Source organism: Xiphias gladius, chromosome 14 (assembly GCF_016859285.1).
Source record: "Xiphias gladius isolate SHS-SW01 ecotype Sanya breed wild chromosome 14, ASM1685928v1, whole genome shotgun sequence".
Taxonomy (NCBI): Eukaryota; Metazoa; Chordata; class Actinopteri; order Istiophoriformes; family Xiphiidae; genus Xiphias; species Xiphias gladius.
Window position 1 is genome coordinate 16908294 of NC_053413.1, and position 23648 is coordinate 16931941.

Here is a 23648-nt window from a genome sequence, read left to right on the forward strand (position 1 = left end):
TTAGTTTAGAAATTGTTTTCTTCCAAAAGAAAAATTCACTGAAGAAAATCAGTACACTTTTTCACAGTATACATAAGATGCTGTATGCACCAATTTGCACCTTGTCCATATACTCTCCAGAAACAAGTCAGGAAAAAGGCTTCTCCCCATAGTAAACAAGACTATGTCAAAACCTAGTATATGGCTGGACGACCCCTCTTCTGTTTGCTTCTCTCCTCCTGTCTGTGCTCCCATACACATTGCTTCAATAAAGCCGAATTCCCAATAAAACTGTTTTCATTTACATGTTCTTCTGTTTCTGTTGTCAGACAATGGAACAAGTTTGAAATAGTGACTACAAGACGGCCCATTAACACTACATCTTAACCAGCAGTCACTTCCAAGCCATTTCCAGGCTGCTGCTCTGCACTGCTAAAATCCTGATTTTATAACCACAAAGTTGTCTGACAAAACCACCATACACATAAAGACAACAGCTATGCTGTGATTTCAGCTATATTTACCTGTAAAGTGATCTCTCAGAGAGAATGTTAGAAGCTCATTCATGTCTATGTCAGCTGGTGTGTGATCAATTGAATGAGATGTATAGAGAAGTGTACCCTCACACTAGCGGGGGAAAACTGGTGACTCTCTTCTACAGAAAGTATCTAAGGTTTGTCCGAAACATCGCTAGATTTGTCGCTAGAGTTTTGTTTTTGTTTTTTTTGGAAAAAGGTCGTTCAAGGGGTCTAAAAAGTCATTAAATCTAGCGACAAAGGCACAAATTTGGCAACACTGTCTGTGAAAGACCCCCTGATGATGCAATAGAAACTGTTCACGCCAATTCATTTTAAAAGAGCAACAGCCAACACTCGGTTGGCCGACCAACAGTGTAACGTCAGCTCTCAGTCATGTGGCATTCAGTTGACAGATGATGTAATTTTTATCATTCACTCAATCAGTCAGACTGCGACATACATTCGCATTTATAGGGCTGGCCTCGCTGTTGCAGTCCAGCGAAAAAAAAGCAAAAAGAATCATGAATGAATTAATTTATAAACAAATAAATAGGCTGACAAATCTGCTGAGGCGTTTTGACATAAAGCCGTCCTCAGAGAATGTATGACAGCCGTTAGCTCTTTGTTTAAAAGGACATATTGTGTGATCACCAATCAGCAGAAAATATTTACACCTGTACACCTTAGAGGAGATCCTCTACAATCACAAAATACAGCTCCCATAACAACTAGTTCTGCATTGATAAAAACACACAAAAACAGTAAGGTCTAGTCTTTACAAGACAGACAGTTTTAATGGTGAAACCTGATTTAGTAAAGCACTAGTTTGAGAGTAGCTGACCTGGAAAAAAACTAAACTACATGCCTTCATTACCAGTAGTTACATTACTATAATGGACTGTTTCCTGGCTTACTCCCAACAAATTCAGCTTATTCGGAAAGTTACAGCCAGGATCCCGACAAAGACAATAGTATGTTAGAGAATAGATTTCAAAATCTCACAGCTTGTATATAAATCACTAAATTCCCCAAAATATATTGCTGACATGCTTGTACACTATGAAATAGTCAGACCTCTTAAGTCCATTGCAGAAAATGCATGCAGTTCCAATATTGATTGTAAAGAAGCCTCATTAGATTATTACTGTACACAACGCACTTGTGAAACAAATTACCAGAATATCTAAGGTGTACCCCAACTCTGACCTCCTTTACAATAGAAGTAGACTGAAAGCCATTTCAATCTATCATTAAAAACTCTTTTGTTTTTATGTCTTCATTTTCATTTTTAAAATCAAGATTTCCTCTAAATTTGTATTCATGCTCACATTTTGTTTTATTCAATCTTTTAGAATTTGTTTTCAGTTCCTTTTAAAGTTTAAATGTTTTTTGAAACTGCCTTGTGTGAACTGTTCTTTATAAAACTACATATGTGGGGTCTTGTTTGTCCTGCATTATGCCAGCACCCTACAAAAAAATTCCATAACACACGCAGGATAGCTGCACACACGTCACTCTTCTGACTCAACTCTAACAATCCAGCTGCAAGTCAATGTTCATAGTGAGAGGCTAATCTCTTCCTCGTTGGCTCTTTAAGTGAAGCACTGTTGCACAGTATTGTTCCAAACTGGCTCTGGAGAGGATGAATTCATTACATGCACAGAATGCAGCCTCTCCCACACACCTCCACCTACACTAAGAACACTACCAAAAACTACAGTAATCAGCAGCATCACGTTGCTCACATTTCAGCACAGCTCTACATATGGTAATGTGCACCTGAATCATCATCAACATAATGCATCAACAAATTAATGTCTTTGAATTAAATTGGGAAAAACATAAACCCCGCATCTAATGGCATCATTAATAATGTTCTGGTGAATTGGGATTACATAAAAAAGGCATTTATTCACTATTAGTCAAATAATAAATGGCTGGGTGTATGTTTTCCCAAAGAAAGCCCACCTGAGACTGTGGGCTATTGTTTATTCAGCTCAAACAAAATTGGAGCTGAGGCCACTGCAGCCGTCCTTTAAACGAGATCTTGACGAGATCTTGAAGTTTCACACTTAATTCCTGAATTAGTTTTGGGAGTTACTGACATGGTTGGAAACACTTTTGGCGATTTTATTTTGCAATTTGACTCAAACTTTATAGTTTACAAATGTGCAGTGGGACTGGTTCTTACTAGTGGTTTTACATGCAGTCGTTTGTATATACACATATCTATATATCTATATATCTCTATATATATATATCTATATATCCATATATCTATAGATATATCTATATATCCATATATATCCATATCTATATATCCATATATCTATATATCCATATATATCCATATCTATATATCCATATCTATATATATCTATCTATATATATATCTATCTATAGATATATCTATATATCCATATATCTATATCTATATGTCTATCTATATCTAATATCTAATATCTATCTATATATCTATATCTATATATCTATATATATAGAGATAGAGATATATATCTAATATATATATATCTAATATATATATATATATATATATATATATGATGAAACTAAAATACAGACCAACTTGCAGAAGTAGCACACTAACACACATACATACACAATGTTGGATTAAGAAATTGGTAAAGCCGGCAAATGCTCAGAGGCCCACCTACTGCAGGATTAAGTTTCTCCAGCTTCCAGTTCGTGGGTACAGTTTTAAGTTTTAAGTAACTACCAGCTAGTTTCAAACTAGTGATTTACTTAATTAAGTCACACCCTAAAACTTAAGGAATGTCTTACCTTAACACGTTTGCAATATGTAAATCAGTTAATAGGATAGAATAATATAGTGCCAAACAATACATTAAACTTAAATGCCAATGACTTTGTTTTATTTATATGGGCACTTTTGGCAAAATATTTGTGTTTCAATTTTTTGAAGTGTAATTTAAAAATGTCCCTTTTTTGATGAAGTGTAAGATCAGATGTGTCGACTATATCCCATTAACTATTGTATTCGTCACTCTAAACTGATCATACTGTGTTATCAAGCTAATGTCAACTTTGTCAGTTAGCTAGCTCAGTTAGCTATGCCACAGTCACAACTGGCAGTTATTGGGTGTAAATATTTAGTAATAACTAATCTTTACATATGAACTAGTTTGTGTGGTGCAACTTGTTTCAGTCTAGTAATGTGTAAAGTTCCACTTAGTAAGCACTTGCATTATAACCAGGTGAAGTTTGAGCGAACAAACGGCTGGTGGGTGTTATTCAGTTTTAGACTGCAAATTTTTTGGTCCTGTGCAAAAATCTAGTTTTAGTACCTTAATTATCATGTTTATCTTTTGCTCACATGGTACATATTCCTAAATAACCCCGTGTAGTTACTTTATGTAATGTGATGTCATTTGTTTGTTGTAGTTTTATGTGAATTAGACAAACCAAATTCCCCTCAACTATGCTGAAAGGGCAATAAAGTATTGAATCTTGAATCTTGAACCTAAAGTCCTGTTAAGTACATTGAGACAAACAAACAAAATATACAGAAAAATTGGGGCTGTGCAGTAGTATTCAAGCATAGGAGTACTGGTTGTCTTTTGGGTCTCTGGGTAAATAATGAAGTTGCTGTGTCCTGCTCTGTGCACTATGCCTGAAGGGAAGGTAACTTGGATGCAAAGTACAGAGGATGGGTGATGGGGTAGGATGGTGAACAGGGGTCAAACTTCAAAATTTTTGGCCCATGGCCACCTAATGTTAGTCCGGCTATACATGTGCATACACATTATATGCTACAGACGAAAACTGCTTTGGTATGCAAAGACAGACACACAAGAGTGAGAGTTGTTCTCACTCCTGTATGTCTGTCTTTGTGCCAGATGGCTAGTGAATCACTCCCATCTTCCACCCAGTTGTGTTATTCATCCTATCTAAAGAGCAACAATTTTAGCAAAGTGTCACACTTTGCAAGCGAACAGCAGACTGGGCCAACAACGGAAAAATGATATCCTGCGTATAACATGATAGGATACTGACACACACGGGCACACAAGCAGAAATGTGTGTGCAAGCAGAGCTGGGATCAATATCGTTTATTTCTGATGAAGGGGTTATCAGAACTAATCTAACAATATGAGGTCAACAGGTTCACTGGTAAAAAACGGCACCTGCAGCCTTATAAATGCAGTAACAAACACATACACAAGTCATTTGGGAGATATCTTATTGCTAATCAAAGCATGAGATCCACCTTTACCAATCTGTTTGCTGCAGGATATAATTGACCATTTTAGGAATCCCAGTGAATTAAATTGGTTTGTGGGTGAGTTGTTGGAGCTGTGGTCCTTTTTCTACACACTCTTCTCTCAGATTAAGGATTTTAATTGAGCTCAGTGTCCCAGCAGATTCGCTTCTAGCAATTCATTAATACGAAATGGAATGAATGCCGCCAGCGCTGGCCCAGTGGCCTCGATTTTATTCCCAACCGGCCTCTATGACACATGTGTGTTTTCTTTTAAGTCTGACTTACTTGTTCTGTGCCACCAGAGTGAGAGAGAGTACAAGCTTGTGTTTGTGTATGTGTGTATGTGTGTGTGTATTTGAGAGTATGAGAGAGGAGGGGAAAGCAGCATATGTGCTACCAGAAAATGTGCCAGATAAGAGGCAGCAAACCAGGTCGTCAGTTACCAATTCCAGCTGTGGCTGGAACTGTGCAAGATGATCTGTGGGCTGCGGAAAGCACAACGACAACTTTGTGCATTTTATACAGTAATGATCAGCTGCATAAGTAAGACTTAACTCTAACAACTGCCTTTACAGAAATGCCAGGTTTGCAATTAAAATGCATTCTTACTGTCTTGACTGTAGCCCGTGCTCTGTCTTTAATTTATGCAGTCTTTGACCACATCTGACCACAAACACACACTTATTAGGCACTCATTTTTAAATTTATACCAATGTGTTTTTTTGTGCTAAATGTGCAGAAAATAAGGACTGACATTGGGTCCATACCAAAGATCACTAGCTATGGGCTCTTTGGACTTCACCAAGCTGTATGCAAAATTTGCACCACTTGCTGTAAAGCCACTGACAACTTTAACATTAAATATTCATGACTATATAAGCCACATTAAGAGTAAAAGTTATCATCCTTAGTAAATCACCCTTATTATTTTTATTTTTTAAGAGTTTAACACTTAGAACTCATCACTGGGACTTTGTTTCGGGGGGTTTCATCAAAATTGACTCACAGCGCTGGCAACATAAGCAAACAACCCCACAACTGTCATCACATTTAGTTTCAAATGTTAAATTCTGATTACCCCAAATTTCTATTTTCAGAAGCACTCACTTTTCTTTTGGCTTGAAAGGTAGATGGCTAAAATTTTTAGTTTCCTTTTTTGGAAAACTGCAGTTTACAATATTACAATGTACAAACAACACATTTAACCATATTCTGGCAATTAAAACGACTTGAACAATTTACTTCACTGATTGACAACAGTGAAGTAAATTACGAAGCAGGAGGGGTTTTGAGAAGATAAATGGGTGAGAAAAGATGTAAAGTTCTGATTCAAAACTCGTTATCTTTGTCACTTTTCTCTTGTCTTTACTTTTTTTTGAAATATTGAACAGTTTTACCTCTCTGGGCCTCAAACAATTATTTGAATAAAAAAACCTGAGCAGGGAAATGTGTCTGATATCTTTCATAGACATCAGTAATGTAAAAAGGAGCTCGAACCGGACGCTGGTTTTTGTGAGCCAATAATGTTTAGAATCACTGTTTAAGTGTTGAACAGTGTACTGTGTTTTCTAAACTTATCACGGGTTGTATGTAAAATACCACTGGAATCCATTGTGCTGTAACTCATATTGAGTCAAGCTGGCCACTGCTGCTTTTCCACCAAAAATTACAGTGTTTTCCTATCAAAAAACATATTTGAACTCACAACTAGTCGAAAGCTTGTGAATAATGAGCTAGTAAAAAAACAAGCCAGTTACTTTGTACCAAACAGTGCTTAGTTTCTTTTTGCTATAACGACCCATTTACTGAGAAACTGAAAGCAAAATGGTTTGTTGCAAACTTTGACAAATGACTGATTAGAGAACTTTCCAAAGAAATCCCACTAAAGCAACAAGTACTATTCAGAATGGATTATAAAAACCAACTGAACACTTTAACCTTATAAATTCAGTGGAAATCTGTCAACAGCACAGCTGTTCAGCATTAAGCCCGGCATTACCTTGTCTGTAAACCTGACGCTGATATCTCTTTTATGTAAGAGGCAGAGAGAGAGACAGTGAGGTAGAAAGACAGACAGAGAAATAAGAAATACAGAGAAAAAGAAACATGTGGGTGTCGGGTTGAAATGAGATGTCAACACGCCGACAGCAATCTTCCCCGAATGCTGAATACTGTACACTTAGCCATAAACAGCATAACAGTGGTAACAATGCTTAACTCCTGCGCAATTAATTCACTAAACCCAGTCTTATAGTGAACAAATGAAGTCATTCATTGTGTTTTTTCCTGGCTCTGTTTCTCCATCTTCCTTTCCCCCTTTGTTTTCCCCCTCTTTTCTTCTCTCTTTCTCTCTACCACCCATCCATTCTTTCTCTGCTATTGCATAAAATCTCCAGCGCTGCATTCACATTTAATTCACAGAGGTCCTGGGGGCGAACCGAAGCGGGTTTTAGACACAACTGCCAATCCACTTATCCACCCACCTATCGGTGACTGCAGAGCCTGACTGTGCCATAGAAACACACATCTTTCCTGCATTTATGTGTTGTGTTTTCCTGTGGATGCTTGTAGAGAAAAATCCCATCAACATATCAACAATGAAGACCAGTCCATAGGGTCAACCACTGCTAGCCATGCAGCAAAAATGTCAGACATGAGGTACTGCATCTAGGGATTGGAAGCGTTTATACTGCAGTATGGACATGCATGGAAAAATACTGATAAACGTTCACACAAGCAGAATCACATGCATAGTTCCACCAACATAACATGACAATCGGTGTCTGAAATGAATCATTTGGTTCACTAGCCACAGCCCGGTAAACTAAAAATGAAAAAAAAAAAAAAAAAACTGTAAAATTAATTGCAGAATCAGTTGCTGAGCATTAATTTAAAACTTTTTTCACTCTCTCATACAATCAGTGAAGTTTGTAATTCATCATGGAGTTCAACCAAATTCAATATTAAAAGAGAGCAGTTGGAGGCATACCACTCTCTCTCTCGCACACACACACACACACACACACACGCACGCACGCACGAACATTCAATATTAGGTCAGAGATTACGTTTAGATGCAGGTTTACATTTTCCGGTACATTTACCTTCATCATTTGTCCCAGAAGGCTCTCTGAAGACGCAAAAGGCATATACTATTCTAGTTGGCTTGCGTCCAAAATTAAACAACTGAAAAAAATAAGAGATTAAAAAAAGAAAAATAAAAGAAAAAGAACAAATTGTCCTTCTATCGTGTTAGCTTGTTAGCGGTGAGGGCTTCGTACTGTAGCTCAGAGACTGATAGGAACATGCCAGAGCACAAAGAATGACTTTCATGAACTAGAGTTTCTGGTGGAACCAGAAATTCAGAGATACTCAACAACCAAACAATTATAGTCGTTGCGCAGAGTGGAAGTCACAGTCAAAGCAATGGGGTCCACATAACTTATTAGCACTGCTAGCTAGCTGGTCTAAACATACAATAGCTACTTTTAACAAACGTATATACCATAACATATGGCAGTACAATACATTAGTGGTCATACAGTTTACTAAACCATTACATTAGAGAAGCACTTACTTGATGGTGTTATCATCTGCTGTTGTAAAGAAGGCCAAACTCAAATTTAGGTCTAAAGTTAGCTTCTCTTCCACTAGCTTTTGTTGCTCAATATATTCTAAAAATAGGCTCAACAGGAGTACTGGAATTGATGAAGAAGTGTTTCTAAAACCCAACAACGTGACCAGCAATGTAATATATGTTATTTGCTGTGGTTAAACGGCTGATGGGTAGCAATCATAAAGTAGCTAATGGTATAATAGGTTGCTGGAAAAGCTACTATAAGCTGACCAATGTCAAAAACCAGCAATAACTATTTTCGGTAACTTCCGGAAACAGCTGTAACCATAACACTGACATATCATCACCTTTTGTTGATATGGTGAATTTGTTAACAAACAGTTGCTTATTTACACATGAATCAACATTGTCATATTTGGATTCATGTTTCTGCCTGATCAATGTAAGTCTAATATTCACTCTCTTTAAGCTCTGTATTTGGTCTCCACCAAGTCCCGAGGGAAAGATATAGCTCTTAAGCTGCTAAATGCTCCACTATGTTCACCAGCTTGTCTCTAATTGCATCTGTCTGCTGTTTGCTGCTTAGCAGGTAGTGTGCAGTGGGTTTTTTGAGGGGTTTTTTTTTTTTTTTTTAAACAGCTGTCTGCTGTGGCTTAAAACAACGCTATGAGAGCAGTGAGAGTGAACCAAAACTGTAAAGTTGCATGCCAGACAGCTAAACGATGAGCTGGAACTCAATAAAAGCTCTGTCAAGCCGAGTGGAGCTGCAGATTTAGGTGATAATTGTCTGTAGGTTCAAATAATGCAAATAAATGAAAATTGTACTTGAAAAACTCAAAAAACTTTTACACAACAATAGTTGTGTAAAAGTTCATGGTTACTTTCCCCAACTGCAGATAACTGATATTCGTTCCTCCTCCTCCTGTTCATGCTCACACCATTATGCTTGATAAGAAATAGTTCAGGAATCTGTCGACAATGTTTAAAACAAACATTTCTCACTTTGCTGAAAACTCAGGCTGTGAGGGGGATAAGCTGATGTCACTCACCCACTGAGCACGACTATGAAGTCCATGACGTTCCAGCCGTTCCTCAGGTAGGAACCTTTATGGAAAACAAAACCGAGGGCCACAAGCTTGATCCCTGCCTCGAAGCAGAAGATCCCAATAAAGTATGGCTCTGTCTTCTCCTGTGGGAATAATGTAGCATAATGTAATGTATGAATAATAAAGCAACAGGTTAGCAGAGTCTATAGGGAAGAGTAGTTCAGCTGGTGAACAAAGTAATATAGTCATGAGCAAGGCCATGATGTTAAAACTATAACCTACAGGATGTGTTTTGTGTACACAGGGTGCACACATAAAATCCAGTAACTACACACAGTCTACTGTATAGACTATATTTCATTTACAAACAATCAAGGCTGCACATGCACGAGGGGGTAATAAAATAAATTGGCAGAATGTCATGATAGCTTTTATATGAGGTAAACAGTGAGGGAAGAAGTACTGAGATCCTATACTTAAGTAAAAGTAACACTACCACAGTAAACAGTACCTCAAAACTATACTAAAGTACAGTACTGGAGTAAATGTATTTATTTACCTTCAACCAGCGGAGGTTGATTTTTGTATGCGGTATTTGTCTTCATGTTCCCAAAACTTCGTAACATGGTTAAAGTGTAGCTATCTTACCTTAAAACAGATATTTCTTCCTCACCCATTTCTGTGCAAAACTATCCACCACTTTATTAAAGCCCAGGGCTGTGACCAGATCACTACATGCAAAATGCACAGTATGCACCCTTAACTGTATGGGAAGTTTCCATTTGGTGATACTGACCCTTTTCCACCTTTTACTTATGCAATTTCTGCACTTTATGGCACAAGCAAACAACTTCTCATGTTGATCAACTCATGAACTCCCAGTCCTTCTGTTTTTCTTTTGTACCCACTTGTGTGTGCGCATTTCGTGACGACATTGCTCAAAAACCTGTCTGTGTGTTGAGGATGTGAAAATAGATTTTGTCCTCACCAGTCTCTTTGCCATGGGGGTCTTATCCTCTCCTGGGAGGTGCTGCTCCAAGGCCAGGACGACACAGTTGGCGGTGATGGTGGCCAGGATCATGTACTCAAATGGTGTAAAGGCCGCAAAGTTAAGAAAAGTACTTTTATCAGAACACAAGGACACAAAAACAAAACAGACAAATGATATGCAGCAAAACATGGAAAAACCTCAATAAGCTGAGAAAGATACTTGTAGTTATGATGGTGACAACAGCTCAAATTTCATAATTTTTCGGCGGTCAATGTTACAAGGATATGACAATATACTGCACATCATTACACAAACAAGTCCCATGCAGCGATGCTGAAAAAAATGACATATTCTGAGTTGAACAAGCTTTACATGTTCAACACACCAAAACGAATAACTGTTCTTTATCCACATATACTGTATTTTTTCAATTGCACAAATATTTCCAAGTACATGTGCGCATGGTTCATTGGAAAGGAAAAAAAACATGGATGGATGGGCGAGTAAATGACAGATTAATTATGAAATGGTTCATATTCTCGGGTACTGGAAGCTGTTAGGGAGATTGCAGTATCCATGGCAACCTGCTTTTAAAAGTGCTTTTCATGAAGAGAAAAACGGCAGGCTAGGGAGGGAAAGAGAGCAAAGTGAGCGTGTGAAGTCACCTTGGCCTGAGAGGTCTAACTACACAAACTACAACAAATCGTTCTCAGAAGTCTGTCATTGCCTGCAGCTGACACCGAAGCACACCAAACAGTATGTAATATACATCCATTTCATTGTTCATGTATAACACACTCACATCTTCCAAGTATGATCTCTTTTCTGTTTAAGAAAAGCACACAGGGTTTTAGCTTGAACTCGCATTTTGATTTAATTTGAGGTTTCATAAACCAGAGTGTTGTGAAATTCCCTAAACCAATGCACAAGCAATGAAACATTGAACTACAGTTTAAGCGTGAAAATAACAAATAGATGTGTTTTTAGTCAACATAAAATCAATCATCAGAAAGTTTTTAAATACTTAATGGTTTTGCATTTTTCAAGTAAAAATGCAAAATATTCTGTTTTTTTGCCCCTAAAAAATGTGAGAAACTGGGAAACTGATAAATTAAATTTTGCACTGATTTCTAACAGTTAATAGCCTAAGTGATTATTTGCTTTATTGTAAAAACAAAAATAATAATTAACCCATTAATCAATGATGAAAATAATCAATAGTTGCAGCCCTAATAAGATGCATATCTCCTGAGAACTTAATGCAAGAGCCTGAAGAAATACATACAAGATCTGATTTTGATATTACATAATGAAATGATAAAAGTGCAGTTAACGAATATAATGAAAGCTGCATTCTTGCAATAAAATTTTACAGGGATGAAATTACTAGATGATTAACTAATGAATAGATTTACCAAAAAAATAACTATTTTGTGAGTCGATTAATCATTCGAGTTATTTTTCAAACAAAAAATGCCAAATGTTACCTTGTTCCAGCTTCTCAGATGTGATTGTTCACTGCTTTTTCTTTGTCTCACGGGGTAATAAAAACTGTGATAGGGACTGTTAACTAATTATAATGATTCAGATTTTAACCAAAAATGAAAATAAACATTGGTTGCAGCCTTAAAATATTAGACATTTATTTTTACTTGAATAATCACGAATGAGTGATCTCAACCTGTCAAATACCAAATCTGCCAATCAAAATTTTTCAGAGGTGTATTCCTGCGCATACAGTACGTCCAATTTAAACACGACTCCCGTTTCATTTTTTGCAAGAAACTAGTAGGACTTGCAGGGACTAATGTGTGCAGTTGCAAAGTCAGAACATAAGCATCTGAATGTTTTCTGTGACCCAACGTGGCCCAACACTTATGTGTGCTTGTGACTGCCAGTCCCTTGCAGTTCCCATGAGGCAGCTGCTCCCTGTTATTAATTTTCCTGCCTTGAGTGAAATGGGGTCACTGACTCACAGAGGATTGCTGATATGGGGGCCAGTGGGACCCACACTGACTCACATTGACAAGTCCACAATGTTGCCACTGAAAGTGGTTGAAAAGAGCTAAAGTGGTATATACTTTAAAAATCTCGCCCACTCTATGACTACCTGTTACCATACATACCAGTCATTATGCGTGTTTTAGACCATTAGGGACAAACCACGTACTCTGCTCTTAACCATTTTTTACACTGTGCTGTTGTTTTAATATACTTTTCTGACCTTCCACCCAGCCACTGACTTACAGTTGTTTCAGTACAATATGAAAATCAATTGACTGGCTCTGGAAACATGGAATAGGGTGTCAGAGTGGGTTTATCTGGGCTCTACTTTGCCTTTTCTTCTCAATTTGTTGATCGTTCCTATGTTTTTCACTTACCGTTTGAATGCCAATAACACATTCTTTGGTTTAATATGATAATCAAACTAAGCAACAACCATATCAATTTATGGTTGCAACTAGCAATTATTTTCATTATCGATTAATTTGCCAATTATTTTCTCCATTAATACATTAATCATATGGTCTATAAAATGTGACAAATGCCTCCAACTTCAATTTCCTAGTGCCCAAAGGGACGTCCTCTTGATATCTTATTATTATGACCAAAAATCCAAGACCAAGAAAAGAAGGAAATCATCACAAATGAGAAGCTGATATTAGTGAATGTTTGGCATTTTTGTTTTAAAAATTACTTAAACGATTAACTGATTCTCAAAATGATTGCAGATCAACTGATCAATTTTATTTGCATCTTTATGTGAAGTGAGCTGCTCAATAGAAATATATTTGAAAATGGCTCTTGAAACTCTCCTGAGATTTGCAACCCACCTCAGCCAACATCTTTTCCACATTTGTTTTGTCATTAAAAAAAAAAGTAATTAATGGAGAGTGTTGGATTACACAACTAAATCGAGTTTGGGGAGTCTGGCAATTGATTTCATATCCTAAACAAATGAATGGCTGCCTGGAAGGTAGGAAAAATACATAAAAATTGGGAACTGTATGGAATACACTTAAAAATAGTAAGCAGTGACGTAAACTATACACTAGCTGCAACTAATGATCATTTTTATAATTAAGTAATCTGTTGATTATTTTTTAAGATGAATCTATTAAATCTTTTACTCTTTAAAACGTAAGAAATTAGCGAAAAATGTCGATCCCAGTTTCTCAGACACGTCAAGGTGACATCTTCAAGTGTCTTGTTTTGTCCGACTGACAGTCCAAAACCTACAGATATTTAGTTCACAGTGATATAAAACATCTCTGAAAACAGAGAAAGTCCTCATACTGGAGAAGCTGCAACCGGAAAATTTGGGCTTTTTTTTTCTTAAAAAATGTCTCAAAATGATTGATTGATTATCAAAAAAGTTGCTCATTTATTTTCTGCTGACATATAAATTATTTGACTAATTGTTGCAGCTTTATTACACACAACTTGCTAGTATAACTTGCAGGAACGCTGGTATGGTCCATTAACTTAACTATGGTACGGAGACTTTGGTCTACATTGGGCAACAGAAGTCCCAGCAACTACTAAACTTGTGAGAATCATTATACTTTAACTGTCTAATGTCTTTGTGCAGCAACATACAATCAGAGAAATACCACTGCTATGAATTCGTATGAAGCTGTTTTTCACTTGCAACCTCAGAACATGGACACTATTTGCAAAAATCTGGGTCTCACCCAGTCAATACTCTGACATGTGCTGCTTTTACAGCCCACGATCCACCACCGTGCTACTGGCCAGTCCTCTCCCACACACCTCTGCCTCTGTGATTCCGACAGTCACATTACCATGCTGCCAGTGGCCAGCTAGTCTTGACCACTAGCCCCACTCCCACACACCCACAGAGCCTGTGGTTAGGTAACAGTGGGAGACTGGCACGCTGCACTGGAGGGGGTGTAAGACAGGAGGAGCAGTGGGTAGACACGGCAACTGAGTGATGCTGTTGAACTGATTATGCTATCAAAACATTTAAATATAAGGAAATCAATTCAAACACGAATTAGGTAAATAAATTATCAGGTACACCAGTAGCACTGATGGATTCTTATGCTTGGCCTGTAATTATTGACTTTGATTACATTGCATGTCCACAATTCATCAATGTGCTCTGGAAAAATAACCTCCAGGATCATCTTTGTTAGATCAGCAGAAGTTCAGGTGAAAAAAAAACAAACAACAAAAAACAAAACAAACTGCTGGCCGATGCTACAGCAGGAAGCAGAGAAACGCTTCCTGTTGGATTTGAACTGCCACCTACTCATGGTCAGGTTCATATTCCAATGAGCACTAAGGCAGCAGAGATGTGCCTACATGCCACCCCCACAGCGAGCAGAGCTGCCTCTAATGATCACCACATGCTAACTTTCCATCTTCTGCCAGCACTGGAGCACATGGGGCCCGCAGATGAATCAAATCAGGGAAAGTTACTTAGAGGGATTATGAAGACGTTGAATTCAACTATGCAGAGGGATTTATTAGATGTGCTCATTTCCTATCTGGCGGTTTAACTACGAGGTGGAAATCATGGAGTAGGTCATGCAGACAAGCAAAGTGAACATGGAGGATGCAAGGCAAGCTGCCTACGGGAGGGACACTGAAAATGATTAGACGTCATGCAGAACACATTTACAGCACTTTAGGTTGCACTTTTGGCACTTTTTAGACGAGATGTAACATTCAGCAGTAAATGTGAGTTGTGTTTTGAAGGGGCAAGCTGTACACGTGCTGCCTGTCGCTGTCCGTGGTGCTGAACCCACGACAGCCTACCGTGCATTTCCTCGATAACAAACCACCAGGAGAGCACAGACATCTGTAAACATAACTCTCGTGTTTTGTTTTTTTTTCATGGAAGGATATGGCCATTCAATGATTCTCCTAGCGTATTTCCTAATGATGTTGTCCTCTGCGAATATGAAGAGCGACCTGTTGACGGTGAGGCAGTTCTGCCGGTGGGGAACAGGGTTGTACAGCGCCATGGTCCGGGCCCGCTGCGCCTTAGCTTGTTTCATGGAAGCTGCCAGTCCCGCCGCTGCCGCCGCCGCCGCCGCGTCCTGCCCGTCCCCACCGCGCTCCAAGTCCCCATCCCCGGAGTCCACCGCACCGGGGGCGGACTCGTCTCCGAACCGAGCCATTCTACAGAGAGATGAGGAGACGGCCGGCTTTAGGGTGTTTTACCACAGGCGGACTTCTAATGAGGATGAATGTGAAGTGGAGCCGAGCGAAAAATGATCCACCTTCGATCCACCGACTGCTTTTCGAGCACCAAGATTCCCCAAAAAGTTGCAGATTCCTATCACTCCATCTCCACAAGAAGAAAAAAAAAAGGATTGTATCACTCAGCTGGTTTATATTTTAGGAGAAATCATCACTTATTCAATGACGTTTCAGGCGCAAAGACTGCAAACACTCAGCATCTCTGTTATCCCATCTGTATAACAGCGCGTTAAGATCAGCTCTGGGCAACTTTTAATGTGTGCGCGTCTCTAAACTCGGGCAGCGGAGGAGAGAAAAAAAAAAAAAAAACCCCAAAACAAAACCAAAAAAATCCATCGGGTTTCTACCTTGCAAATTTCTATCAAGATCCCAGCTCGTTTTTGATCTGACAAACCGGCGGCTGCGTGATAAAAAAAAAAAAAAACTACCCGGAGCTCATCAGACGGAGAGATCCGAGGGGAACTCTTCGCAAACTTTACGCGTCTTCTCGCCCCCGGTAAACTTGACAAGAGGAAGATCTCGTTTGAAAGGAAGCCCGTTTAACGCGCCTAAGCCAGGCTCTTCACAAAACCGCGTAAACTCCCCTCTCTACTCAGTAGCAAGGGAGTTGCTTGAATATGCTCGATCTTACGGTCTCATCACCTGCTGGAAGATTATCACGCAGTCAGGAGCGCACAGGCACCGGCGGCCCCCTCCCACACTAACATCTCATGATGGCGATTTTCAAAATCCATCTGAATGAAAGCTGGCGGAGAGGAGGGACATATATTTTGTTACCATAGCAATTAGAGTTTCCTGAGGATGAACAAAAATATTTTCCTAAACAAAAAAAATGAATAATTAAAAGCCTATATACAGTAGGTTGTGTGGGTATGTGGTTCAAAAACCAATTATGTAAATATGTTTGTGGGTTCCCTGGCAAGAGGAAAAGGTGTGAAAATACATTTAGAACTAAATAGTAGAAGCAGAGACAATGCACAGAAAAGGGCAAGTGTGTGGCGGAGGCAGGCAAGTAAAATAGCTCATATAGATAAATTAAAAATAGAGAAGATCTTTATATATATGAGCTCGACTCGTTTCCTCCATTTAAAAGCTTTCAATATTTGATAGTCAGACAGCATTGTCATATTTTCATTAATGGAGACAGACTTGTACTATTAAAACATTTAAAAACTGGGCCATTGTGCTAATATTGGAGTAAAAGTCAGGAGTAAAAATAGAGCATGAAATAGATCTTAGGGCTGCTCCCTTTTTGAGGGAGAGGAGAAGAAAGCAGGGTCTTTTTCACACTCAGTGCCACAAGTGAGACCTCATTAGGCAACTGGGCTCTATCGCTCCATCTGCTGCTCTCCTCCCTTTCCTCACGTTTTCCTGAAGATGACCACTTCAGCCCCCACAGACGTGATATTATTCACCCGGGGGTGGGGGGGGGGGGAATCTTGCCTGAAGCTGCTGTCAGTCACAATAAAAAAAAAAAAAAAACCACAGCATCAGTCCACTCAAAGTCCTTGATGCCAACTATCACTGCCTGGATCCTGACTGACACAATGCAGGTATCACAGACAAGAAGCGAGTGAGGGCTCAGGCGGGGTAGAGCGTGAAAGCAAGCCAAGAAAGAGGGACAAATTTATGCTTGGCAAACAAGCCGAAATCTGGGGGAGACAAATAAAAAAAAAAAAAAAAATTTAAATCGATTTAACATGATCTATGAATAAGTCCCTAACTGAGCTCCACAAAATCAGCGATGACTCCGTTACCTCCCCTTCCTCTTCTTTGAGCAACAAAAGGCTCTACTGACCTTTTGAGTGGAGAATGTAAAAAAAGCAGCAGGATGATAATTAGCATGTAATATGTACAGTTTGCTGAGAGTTAATGCACTAATATACTAAAAGTATCTTTACAGTATATGAACCTATCTCACATTCATCTCCACTTTCGACTAAAAATGTCTTACATAAGCACTCATTACAATAAAAAAATCATCTACTTGTACGTTGCCCAACAAAAATATCTGTCCATCTCTGCAAACAGTACATTTCTGTGTATCTCTAGCTCTCTCTTTGCTGTTGTTTCCATAGCGACATAGCTCTCTTGAATTCCTGCTCCGTTCTTTTCATTTCTGCCAACAAAAGCCATGTTGCACAATAGAGCAACCTCTTCCTACTGAAATCTGTTTCTCCCAACACACACACACACACACACACACACACACATATACACACACGCACGCACATGCACCTCCCTCCCCTGGATCAAGGTCACTGGACATCTTCGAGGAGGATACTGACAGACTACTGCAGAGCACTACACTGACGACCTGTTCTACTGCACATATGACCAGATGTAGCCGGATTTAAGAGTGTTTGGCTTTTGTTCTGCTTTTGCTCACGGCTTTCTCAAAGGCTTCCAAAAATAGCTGTCTACACTGTTAGCAGAAACGGCAGGAAGGCTCATTTCAATTTGCCTGGGCCTAACCAAACTTTGAATGAGCTGAACCCGTGCAGAAAGGGTCAGAATTAGCTGGTTAAGGTGCACTAGAGAAGTGCTTTTATGAAAAACAGACGTGATACGGAGAGCACAGCAGCTTGCGCTGCATTTTTATGTCCAAAGTCCAGCAAAAAACATCTTTGGAAACACAGCATAGGGGAAGGCAGATGAAGCGAGGCTGCAGGTGACACGCATTGTGAGTTAAAACGTTAATGGGTGTACTTTGTGCCAGAACTCTGAAGAGCATTTATATAATTGCAGACAGGTTTTCACCCAACATTGACTAAGTGGTTTTAGCATTTTATTTTTCTCTCTGTTCCCTAGCAACAGACATCCTCTAGTACTGAGTTATGTCAGTTTGATTCGACCAATAACTGCTGCCTATATCATCACAGATTGCTGTGACACCGTGCCCGTGTATCTTGAAACATATTTACGTCATGGTTGTGGTTTCAAGCGCAACCGTCCAAACCTGCACATTAGCAACAAACAAGCTGAAAATGTTTGGTATCTGTAGATGAAAGTCTCACACTCAAAAATCAATTATGCAGAAATACCAAGGAATATCATGTATGGATTTTTCTGAATCTTCCAATAAGGTCTAATGAATATCATTAATATTTCATTTGTCTTCATAAAAACAATTTGGCATTTTTAAGCTCAACAATTTCCAAACTCTGCTGCTTAGCTCTAAAGGCATCATTTGCTGCCTCCCTGCTGCTCTTCTACCTTGATTCCCTAGCATCCCCTAATGGACAAATAACCACAATACATGTACAGTAGCGCTCTGAAAAATCAATGTTTAGCTCTATTTCTTGGTCTATTTTTTTTGTTTTCTGCTCATTATGCGCTGCAGTTGCTCATCCTACAAAAGGGTTAAAAATAAAAGAATATGTGTACCTATTAGATTAGTTCTGCATATGTGTTTCGGTACATGTGAGGAAAAAGATGGAAAGGAAGAGAGAATGTCAGTACACCAGTTAAGTGGACATGGAGTGGGTGGTGGAGGTGCAATAGAGTAAAGAGAAATCAAAGGATGGAGGAAGGAGGGTTGGGGGCTTGTTGGTTGGTTGGGTGTCACGCTGATGGAGCACTACTCGACATTCGAGTGGTGGGAAGCAGATAATCAGAGCGATGTGGCTCCTGAGTTCAAAAGTTCACGAGCAAGCACCCTCAGCTCTGCCATTAATAACGCTATCCAGCATCTGATTACAGTAAACTGCAGTCAACAGTGTTACACAGGCATTTAAAAAAAAAAACACAAAAAACGTCAGGTCAAGTGATGAAAGCAGTGGGAGCTGATTTGGGGATTCATTGGTGGAACTATAACAATGTCTGCAACAAAGGCATCTGCATATGTATAGCTACGATTGAGCTCCCTTTGAAATCAGCACTTTGTAACTAGGCAACAAAACGACAATAAGAATTATACTTTATACTGTAAAGACTAATAATTTAAACCCCCGTACCCTTGTGTTTTCAATACACTGGAACAATGCTTTGAGGTGTGGGGCCCCGTTTTGTTTTGCACACACAGGGGTGTGCACGTGAGTGACGTGATAAACAGATGGTTTCACATTATTCCGCTGATCAGTAGTTGGTGGCAGTAACATGCCAAGAAATGGTGCCTTTTGCCAACAAAGGCAAATAAGAAGAAGACTGCTAACAAGCGAACATGGATGTAAAAATGTAGGTTTCACATTCTTCCAAAAATTGGCTCTGCAAATGTTTTATGGAGGAAGGAAATGCTTTCAACATGTTTATTAGACCTTAAGGATACACACAATGTGTTTTGCTGAGCAACACTGAATGTAAATGAAAAAAAAAAAAAACAACAACTTTGTTTGTTTACAAATAACTGCACAGGTCACCTTTGAATTTTTCCCTTAAAGTTGCTTTACGCAAGTTTTGACCATTTGGGGGAATTAGGACTTCAAGCCTGGCATAGTATCAGTACTATTGGTTTATTATTTGTTATGGCCAAACCTGACTAATGTAAGTCCTATACTGCATTTGTCTTGCCATTCAGCTGTAGTTTAGTCCCACTGCTCAGAAAAATATCTGCAGAAGTATGGATTGCGAGATGTTCAGCATTTTTCACTAGCCTCTAGTTTACTTCAGATTTGGCCACTTCATGATGGTCACTAGCTGAAGTTTCTGCCCTCCCTGTAATAACTGTTTACATTACATTACATCCTAGCCAGAATTCATATGACATTTAATGAGAGCCTCAAGGATCAACAAAGCAGTGTTTGGGCCAGAGAACCAATCAATGAGCTAAAAGCAGGAGAGTTGACATTTTTAAGTGTATTTTGATTCATTTTAATATAACGATTTAATTTCAAATTTAAACATTCAGTAATGTATTTTTTGTCCACTTGGGGTCAGTGGAAAAAGCTTGAAAACACAACCCTGACATATCACCACCTGATAAAGTTGAAATGCGAACGTGTTAGCAAACAGTTGCTTATTTACTCATCCAGTAGATACGAAGCAACATTAGCATTCATTTTTAGTCATGTTTGTGTCCATGTCCGTGATGAATGTATGGAAATTCAATATTCACTCTCCCTTTAGCTCTGTTTTGGTCGCCACCATCTCCTGAAGGAAGTATCTGTCTCCTTAGCTGCTAAATAATCCACTATGTTCAGCAGCTGGCCACTACCTTTTTCCGTCAAACTGCAGAGTTTGTGGTAATTCTCTGTGGATGCGTCAATATGAAAGGCACCTTTCATTTTACGCATAGCCACTTGATCCAACATATGGATTCCTGCAGCTTTAAGTAAAACAGTAATGTCTTGTATGTATTCAGTATCTGCTCAATATATTACTGAAGCTACAGTTTGTCACACTTCTACAGGTCATTTTCACAACAGAAGGTCCGACACATCAGAGCAGGAAAAGCACAGGTGTAAACAATAACATCAGTGTGTGCTGCACTCAATTTTCATTCCAAAAGCCCTGCTATTATGCAAGGTTTCTCACTTGCATGGCTTACTGAAACATTTAGATGGAACAGGGCTATCATTAATGTTTACACCAGTGCGTTTTCTGCTATGACAAGTCAAAGTGTCTGCCATGAAAAAGGTCTGTTGAATTAAATCAAAGATAACATTTTTTAAGAGCGACACCTGTGGCTTCACAGCATGCTTCTATAATGATGGAACCATAAAACAGGTTCAACAGGTTGAAAAGTTATACTGCATATACAGTACAGTATGCACATTCTTTTACCCTGGTACTTTCATCCTCCTCCATGGAAATTTATCATCTTTACTTGTACAATTTAAAAGGAACCTTTGCCTCTGAATCTCTTTTGTACTTACTCCCACTCCTTCCTGCGGGCCTGCGGTGTGCTCTGGATTTTGTGGGCCTGGTGAGCCATGATGATGTCCCTCTGCTCCACAAGACCTCCACGCCGCCGCAGCATACAGTGGGGGCTCGGCGACCCTGAACCCTGATCGGACGAGCCCTCTTCCCGACCATAAGGCAAATCAAAGCTGGCTGCTCGAGGGGGCAGCCCCAGGTACTCAGGGACGGCATGAGGAACCTGAAGAGAGCAGGAGCGAGCTCCTTGAATGAGGCTGTGACGGGCAGCGGGGCTGGGCTTCCTCCAGGCCTCAGGCTCGGGGAGGGACAGGGAGGACTGGCCGTGTGTCTTTCCTGCTGGACCACAGCTGGATGGAGAGTGGAGGCTGGGTGTGAGGGAAAGGGAAAGGGACTGGTCTGAACTGGTGAGCATCTCTGCAAGGGTTGGTAGTTGGTGGTTTCAGCATAATGCTACAAATGAGGGAAAAAAAGGAAACACAAAAAAAAAAAATGTGGGTTGAGTGAAAGATGGGAAAACAATAATTCATCAAACATCTTCCCCGCTTCCTGAGTTTGTCTATTTTTATGAGCTACTAGTGGCTCTAAGGATGGCAATGAAGGTCGGTCCACCGTTCTGGTCCAGGCTGAAAATTTTCAACAACTACTGGATGGATTTTCATGAAATTTTGTACAGACATTCAGGGTCCCCAGAGGTTGAATTCTACAGACACAGGTGATTCCATGACTTTCCAGTTAGCACCACCAACAGGTCAAAAACTCCCATCAGCATCTGCTGTACTGTGTGTTTACATGGGAAACATTTTACCTGCTAAACATCAGCATGTAAGCATTGATGTTGTGAGCATGTTAGCATGTTAATGTTAGCATTTAGCTCAAAGCAGCGTTTTTGCCCATGTACAGCTTCACAGAGCTGCCAGCATGGCTGTAAACTCTCTATAAGACAATATAAGGTGTGGTCAAATTTCCACTCATTTGAGTGACATATTGCTGTGATATTTAAAAACTGAAGAATACAATAAAAATGTATTAAAGTGAGGTTATGGAATACGAATGAGAAACATGTAGTAGATGTACTGACTAACAAAAACTGCATTTTCCTGCTAAACGACGCAGGTTGAATTCAGAATAAGAGCCACCATTTGTCTTTACTTTTTCTAAATGATCACCTCAGCCAGTGGGATCTTTGATACCGACAGTGCATGATTGGGTGAATAAAAGCTTTTAACCAGCAGCCTGGCAGAAATAGTATCACTAATTGTACCGGTGGGCAGAATAAGACTCTGTACAGAAAGCTGGTCTGGTTAAAAGTATTAAGGAGAAATTTAAAGAGGACGGACTTTTTTAATATCTCAATTCAGTCACACGCTTTGTTTCCAGAATACTGAACACAACATAACAAACCAGTTAAACCTTTATGCTGTTGTTGCTGCCACTGTCCAGTTAGGCGTGTATGTGCTGCCTGGACAGAGAAATATAGGGGAGATGAGGTGGCAAGGCTGGAAAACAGCAAGTCTGAGGTGAGCCAGTGAGAAACAGACGAAACAAGGCTGTTTCCACTGAGCCGGAGCTGAAAGGAAGATGACTGAGTGTGGGAGAGCTGAAGCAAAGGCAATGTGACTCACTCATCAGCAGCAGGGCTCCTCAGACATGAACTGGACACAGGCTGAGTTGAGCTCTGCCCTCAAACGCAGCACAACGCCCGTCTGAAACCCCGGAGAGGGTGCGAGGTCAGCGCACACATTTAGCTTTATGCTGCTGATGGGCTGGGCTGCCTCTGATTTAAGCACAGCCATGCAGCTTCAAAAGATATGCGATACCTTGTATTATCAGTCAGTTTTGCAGCCAGAGCTGCGGGGAAATTAAATGTCAAGGCACTTGCATCAACAGGGACACCCTGAAAAAGCAGCGGGGGCAGCTAACTAGGATGATATGCAGAGTGGATCCATGACTTTTGGGTTGCTCATTTAAATAAAAATGAAACTAATCATGAATGTCAGCATTAATAAGTTTGCTTTATAGATAAGAGCATCAATAAGCCTTCTGCAGCCTCCACCTTATCTGTATAATTCATTAAAGTTAAAACAATTGCGCGAAGATGCTCTTTTATTTTAAATTCAAATTTCTCCTTCATACAGCTCCTGGCTGTGATCTCCTTCGTTTTAATTAGTGCAACCACTGTAGACCCACTGGAACAACAGTGTCTAATTTGCGCACGTCAGCTGCAGGTCGGCAATCGTTTTTATAA

General features: G+C 39.5%; 1 protein-coding gene across 2 annotated transcripts in view; it reads right to left on the reverse strand.

Moving 5' to 3' along the window:
* The window catches only part of LOC120798571 (voltage-dependent R-type calcium channel subunit alpha-1E-like), a 60136-nt gene that overhangs the window by 34421 nt on the left and 2067 nt on the right, over positions 1-23648 (reverse strand). The window contains exons 2-5 of one of the 2 annotated variants that reach the window (XM_040142942.1): positions 21400-21768; positions 15230-15505; positions 10352-10457; positions 9367-9506 (exon numbers count right to left, since the gene is read on the reverse strand). In XM_040142942.1, the coding sequence (XP_039998876.1) occupies positions 9367-9506; positions 10352-10457; positions 15230-15505; positions 21400-21768 (891 nt within the window). Of the gene's footprint in view, positions 1-9366; positions 9507-10351; positions 10458-10573; positions 13423-15229; positions 15506-21399; positions 21769-23648 lie in introns of those variants that run through there. The other variant, XM_040142943.1, reaches the window with a different exon arrangement.